Source organism: Hipposideros armiger, unplaced genomic scaffold (assembly GCF_001890085.2).
Source record: "Hipposideros armiger isolate ML-2016 unplaced genomic scaffold, ASM189008v1 scaffold_403, whole genome shotgun sequence".
NCBI lineage: Eukaryota > Metazoa > Chordata > Mammalia > Chiroptera > Hipposideridae > Hipposideros > Hipposideros armiger.
The window spans coordinates 1,154,812-1,162,038 of NW_017731753.1; the positions used below are offsets into that span (position 1 = coordinate 1,154,812).

At 34.0% G+C, this 7,227-nt stretch overlaps 1 protein-coding gene across 1 annotated transcript in view; it reads left to right on the forward strand.

Moving 5' to 3' along the window:
• SGO1 (shugoshin 1) overlaps positions 1-6,757 on the forward strand; it is a 20,902-nt gene extending 14,145 nt beyond the window's left edge. The window contains exons 5-8 of the mRNA XM_019663738.1: positions 418-476; positions 1,477-2,295; positions 4,231-4,420; positions 4,528-6,757. Of these exons, the coding sequence (XP_019519283.1) occupies positions 418-476; positions 1,477-2,295; positions 4,231-4,420; positions 4,528-4,648 (1,189 nt within the window). The 3' untranslated portion in view covers positions 4,649-6,757. The remainder of the gene's footprint in view (positions 1-417; positions 477-1,476; positions 2,296-4,230; positions 4,421-4,527) is intronic.
• The last annotated feature ends 470 nt before the right edge of the window (positions 6,758-7,227 follow it).

The window sequence follows — 7,227 nt, forward strand, 5'->3', positions numbered from 1 at the left end:
ACCATAAAAGCATTTACCATCAAAAAAATGACAACTCAGGTGATGATAAAGCAGACTCCGAAAGAGCTGAGTAGTCAAACTGCATTTCCATAATATATTTTATAAATCAGTTCTGATTGGCTATTTCTCTAGTTATATGAGATTATGAGTTATGGCATATTTTTAAGGAGGAACTTTCCAGTTTGATATGTTAGTTATTCCAGTAGAAGTTGAATGTCCATCATAACAAATCTGCCTCCATGTAATCAGTATAAATGTTCTTTGGTTTCCTTTGATATAGAACAGATGTACTGATTTAGAATGGAATTATGAAATAATACTGAAGGAAAGAAAAAAACTTAATTTTAAGAAAAACCTTAAATTTATTTTCATTGCATAATTGTTAAATAAATTTGTTTTTCAATGGTATTTTCTAAGGCAAGTTCCTCTTCAGGAAGTTCACCTTCCAGAACAAGGAGAATCATTCCAAATGCAAGGTAATTCAAGTGAAAATCTGATAATATGATTAAGGGCAAGATGAGATCTTTGAGAACAAGTAACATAATTCAATTTTCCAATTTTTCTTTTTAGCTTTTTAAATTTGCTTGCCTAGTATGCTTCTACCCACAGCAAATCTGTTTATTTTATATAGACTAATAAGAGACTTAAAATACATCCATTTATTTTGCCAACTGTATAATCAGAAACCTTGTCTATAACTACGGTTACAATTTACTGAGCCCTACTGTGTGTCAAGCTCTGTGTTAGGCATTTTACATATATTGTCTCACTTAACCTTCACAACAACCTTGGAATATAGGTATACTCAGTCCCACTTTATATAGACTCAAAGAAGGAAAGTATCTCATAAGAAGTAGCCCAGATGCTAAGAGTTAGGGTTTAAACTCAAAGCTGATCTCTAAAACCATGCCCTTCTTTCTACTTTTAAATTTATATGTCCCTTTTCTCAAATATCATCCTCTCTACTTGAACTAAGCCTGAAGAAGGGATAGTATTTGAATAAGCTGAACCAAATATCCTCACTTTTATTTAAAATACAGATTATATTTCTTACCTAAAAGGTTTTCCAATTATCCCAATTTAACTGACTTTTCAAAGAACAACTTAGCTCCCACTTTCTTGGTTGTATCTGTCCTACTTTGTAATATGAGGTTCTCTTCCTCTGTATCCCGTATATGTATACGTAAGATACATATAGACTACTATTCTTTAAACCGGGGGCACATAAAATCCCAAGTTAGAATATTTTTGAAAGTTATATAAGATTCTATCACAGGTCAGATATAAGCCATCAATTGAACATTGCCAAATAAATAGATGGTAATATTAAGTTCCCCAGATTTTTATTTACTTATAGTAAATATGGGGAAACTAAAGAATTATTTATTCTGTTTTTAACTTTGAATTCTAAGATTCTTGAAATTAAAATTTCCATAAAGTAAAACTATTTTTCTCATTTATTTTTTAAATTCTCAGAGCAAATACCTACTATTCCTCAAGACAGACTGGAATTTGATTTGGATTTAGGCGAAGATATATCTGCTGATAACGTCTTACCTAGAACTGTATCTCTCCGTCGCAATACAAAGACACATTTTAATGATCTGTGCGAATTTGGTACCTTGGATAATTTTGAAATCAGTCATGTATCAGAGCAGTTTTTTGAATTGGAAACAATTAGATCTGTAGGCCCACTAGTAAACATGCACTTATCTGAAAATGTAGAACAAAATGTTTGTCAATGGAACAAGGATCAAATTAACTTATCACCAAAGCTGATTCACCCAGGAAGATCTACTAAAACAAAAGAAGACATTTTTTTAGAGTATAAATCTGAACAAACTAAAAGTAAGTGTAGCGATGCACAAGGCAGAAAAAGAGAAGAGAAAAGAAAAGCTAACAGAAGGAGAAAATCAAAATCTGTATCTAAGTATAAAGAGAGAAAAAGTAAAAATAAAAAAACAGTTTCCAAAAAGAAGTTGGATGATTTTGTCACTTCTGATGATGCTTACAATTTTAATTCGGAAGAGGGTGTTCATCTCACTCCTTTCCGACAAAAAATGAGCAGTGATTCTAAAAGAGAAGAAAATGGCAGTGAATCCGAAGTGAGTATCTGTGAATCAAGTGATTCAGGAGATGATTCTGATGACCTCTATTTGCCCACTTGTAAGTACAGTCAAGGTCTTGCCAGCGAATCAAATAGGAGCCCGGTCACCAGGCCTCGATCTAAAAGAACACTAAAATGTAGGTATAAAGAAGAGACAGAGGGTTTTCAGCCAACAGAAACTCCAGCCAGTAAGTGATCTACTTGTTTGCCTGCACTTTTAATGTTTATGATAAATGATCACTCCCGATGCTTATATACTACAATTTGCCATCTGTTTCTCTGGGGGAGGTTATAGACTTACCATCTGTCTCTGAGGGAAGTAACAACAGTTTGATTAAATAGAGGGGCGCTGAGGGTAGGAATCACAGTTGTGTTGCTCTGACCTGCTTTAAGCTAATTTAAATCCTCTTTAAGAACAAATACTACTTGTTATGGAAAAAGCATTTTTACTTTCAGTAAAGGAAGCCTTCCAAGGCAAGGAAAAAACTTTTCTGTGGAGTTAGGTTGAATTAAAATATCTTTTATACACTCACCTGAAACATCCCCTTGAAAATGAAATAAAGTTTGAATCCAGTGACTTGTTCATTTTAATGGCTTTGCTTCGTATTCAATTTGACAGGAACCATGATTTAACTAATTTTCTAGTTAGTGAAAGTGGCCAAAAAACTCTTTCCTCAATTGACAGGCCTAGTATTATTTCATAAGATATTTGCAAAACATCTAAAAACTGTGGCTTAGAAAATCTTGATTTTGTTAAGAGAGAAAGTCAGCATGGTTCAAAAGCTAGTGATACCGCCTGCACCTGCCCACAAAGATACTCCTCTGGGAATTTTAGTTATTATGGTAAAACCAACATATGCAGTCAGGCTGTATCATCCTCAAAATTTTTTCATATTTCATTTGATCCTAAGAACAACTCTGTGAAGAGTAGGTGTCAGGACACTTAAGGAGTTAAATGACTTTCTAGGGTCAACCAGTTAGGTGGTGGTGATATGCTATAATGATGTTAGAGTAAAGCTAACAAGATTGGCAAAATGTTGATAATTATTGAAGCTAGGAAACTGTGAGTTCATTATACTGTTGTCTCCATCTCTGTATATATTTGAAAATTTCCATAAGTTTTTAGAAGAAAAGAATACATTCTAAAACAGTGTTACTTGGGGTGTGGTCCCTGGACCAGCAGCATCAGCGTGACCTGGAAATTTCTTAGAATGGCAGAATCTCAGGCTGTACCCCACACCCTTGAATCAGAATCTGCATCTTTCTAACAAGTTCCTCGCGGATTTGTATGTACATTGAAGTCTGAGAAGCATTCTTCCAGAACATAGCAACCGATCTGATGATATTGCTTAACCATGTTTTCCATAACGTTGGAATAATTAGTGTAATACAGTATGCTATGTGGAGACAAAAATAAGAGAGTATTTAAAACTCAGATAATCCTGGAGAATATAGTTGCTAAATATAGTCATTTTACAGTTACAGTTTTGTTTTTCTTGTGGAATGATTTGCTTTTTAAAGCTATTTAAAGAAATTACTTGTCTAGCAGTGACCTTAGTGTGTGCTGGGTACCTGTCTCCCAATATAGATGTAGCTCCAAAGTAGAATCATTTGCTTATGATAGGAAAAACACTGGGTAACTTTAACCTACTAGCTTTACTAGAAGGAATCCCCTTTCTCCAGGTTTACACAGAGGCTATGGTTTAGAATTCTCATTTATTAATAGAACGAGTTTAATTAGCTTTATAAGACTATAAGGAACCACTTGATAAGCTTTGGTACTGAAAGAGATGAAGGCTTTGATGATTCTAAAGAGCAAGGTGTGACTAAAATAAAATTCCATAGTTTAAACAAATTCATTATGCCCAAGCTATCCTAGAAGAATTTTAATCTTTTTTTTAATTTTTAACAATTTTAAGTTTTAGTAAACTGTTGTGTCAATTCTTCACATCTACAATAATTAACATTTCAGTGTTATCTGGGGTGAAAAAATGATGAACAGGTTAAAAAAAATCTATTATAAAGTGCTGGATTTTGTATACATTTAGAATATGTAATTGCATACAATTTTATTTCGTGTGGGATTTCTTTTTAACCATATTCAGTAAAAGTTGCTTTTGTAGGTGCACTACCTGAAACTCACCAGTCAACTAATTTTGGCCTAAAGGACATCACCAATGTCCCCTTGAGTCCTGGAGTGAAAATCAGAAAACTTTCTCTTTCTCCAAAGAAGAATAAAGAAAGCCCAGCAGTGTCTCTGCCTAAGCGGAGGTGCACTGCCAGTGTGAACTACAAGGAACCCACACTTGCTTCGTAAGTATTTAATGTGTGGGAACTCACCTTTCACTGGCACGTTTTACAATCACTTTATACTGAAGACTGAGTATTGGGATGCTAAGGAGCTCTTTTTACCTTTATAGGAAACTGAGAAGAGGGGACCCTTTTACAGATTTGTGTTTCTTGAATTCGCCTGTTTTCAAGCATAAGAAGGATTCCAGACGCAGTTCTAAAAAAAAAAAAAGTATGAAGCAAATACTATGACACATTCGTCGGATGCTGTTTAAGTTGATCCTCCGCCCACTTTTAATTGGTCCAAGAGAACCTGTAAGCTAGTACACAAGGGTGCTGAACTATTGCCATAGATTGTTCTCTTGACAGGGCTCTAGATCATGAACAATTTCTTCAAAACTACACTTCAAATGTGATACTTTTTCTTAAACCTTTAATAGATTTAGTTGACTCTTTTAAATATAAAAACTGGACATAAGCACTATCATTGATTTCTTATACTGCCTAAAAACCTTAATTTTAGTCAAAATGTATCTTATACCAACATTTTGGAAATTAATGATTATTCAAATTAAGTTTTTTTATTATAAACTTCTGGCATTTTTCTTTTAAGTAGGGAATGCAAGAATGGATGATTTTTTAAACACAGGCTGAGGATCTTTTGAAACTCCTTCTATATTTGAATAAAACAAATTCTTAACATTCACAGTAGGAAATACCTTATTGTTTGTGGATCCCTTATACCGTCGTTGTATTTAATTTTTTAAATAAAAACGTGTATGAGATCACGATTATAGAGAACTGATGGTGGCTTAGGCTGAGGGATTGGGTTATTAACTTTGAGCCCCCAGCTCTAGATATATATTGTTCAAAGTGATCCCTCAGCAAAATCACAAATTATTATGTGATGGACTTTCAGGATAGTTCCTTATTTAGTCAGAAACCTCAAATGTATAATGTCTGAATGCCAAAGTTTTTGTTGTACTTTTGATCAACTAATGAGAGGGAATTAAATTAGTTCAGTTCTGCAAGTTCAAAGTCAATGCTGTGTATACCTCTTTAAACTTTCAAGCACTGTAGGTTATCCAGTTTTAAAGAGCAATAAAGTTTGTATGAGATAGTGCTTGTGTTTTTCTTCTACTGCTTAAATATCAAAGAGTATGCATCTAGTCGTCCTGCTTTCTAACTTTCACTGTTCTCATCCTTCTTAGACATTTCTCTCCCCACTCCTCGGTTTTCTCTATTGTCACTGCCATGAAACTCTTAGCCCCCCACTGTACTCTCACCCTAACACTTCTTTCTTTCAGCTTTTCTTTCTGGACTCTTCAGGTCCATGATCAACAAATTCTATTTTACAGGGGGACTCTTCCAATCTTGACCTCAAATATTCTTGACTGTGTAGTCTGTATCTTTCTGCATTCTGTTATCAGTCACACCCAAAATCCTTTTATCAGCCAAAATTTTTCTATTCCTGATAGAATCAGTGATTCATGTCTCCTACTCTCCCATCACAATCTCTTACTTTTCCTGTTTGTTTGTTCAACCACCCCCTTTCCAGCTGTCTTTAAATTCATCAAACCAAAACAAAAACAACTCTAGAATGGCTAGACTTAATTAAGATTAAATACAATTTAAAATTTCTGAGCCATAGTAGCCACAATTCAAATGCTCAATAGCCACATATGACTAGTGGTTACCATATTGGGGTCAATGCAGATATTCAATATTTCCATCACCAGAGAAAAGTTCTATTGGACAATGCTGCTCTAAGCCAGCAGTGGCCAACCTACAGCCTATTGGCCAAATACAGCCCTCTGTCTGTTTTTGCACGGTCTGTAAGCTACAAATGATTTTTCATGTTTCTAAGTGGTTGAAAAAAAAATCAAACAATTGCTATCAATTTTGATGATAGAAATTACTAAATTTGAACCCCAGTAAAATACATATCTTCGATTTTTACCTCTTTGGCTTGCAAAGCCTAAAAATACTCTCCAGCCCTTTACGGGAAAAGTTTGCCAACTCCTGCTCTAGACCATTTACTGCCTTTACTTGTACTTCATATATCTTTCTCTTCTGACATTTTCTGGGCTTGTTTTGATCCTTAACCTTCATCTTCAAAATAATCATTCTAAATTTGATATTTTTGTACTTTTTATATTTCTGTATTGCTGTAGTGTTTATCCATAGACTGTTAAGAATTGTTTTGTATTTTAACATTTAACATGAATGTTATATTGTGTCTTTTTGCAACTGACTTAACAGCACCATTTGTTTTGAGACTTTTCCATGTTGGCAGCTGTAGGTTATTTTCTTCGTTGTACAGTATTTTGTTATATAAATAAATCAGACTTATTCTTCTTTTGAGAGATAATTTGCTTCAACTTTTTCATTATTACAAATCAGTGCTACAGTGGATATTCTACATCCTGGTACACATGTGAATAAATTTCCATGGAGTTGATATTTAGGAGTGGCTCTCTAACGTGGTTGTACCAATTCTCCTGACACAAGGAATGTATCCCTCTCCTAACAGCAATTTGTTTCCAGTTTCCCCACATACTATCACTTGGTGTTAGTGAACAACAAAATTAGCCAAACCAATAAGGATGAAATGGTTTCTGTAATTACTTAGATGATTTTATCTTACTGAGTTAATTGCTGGTGAGAATTCAAATGTTTATTGGTCATTCATTCCTTCTGTGAATTGCTTGTTATATCTTTCACCCACTTTTCTATTAGAATGTCTTTCTTAATAAATAGTATGGGTTCTTTATATGTTCTAGATACCATTCCTTGTCTTTGTTTACGTGGATTGTAACTATCTTTCCTCA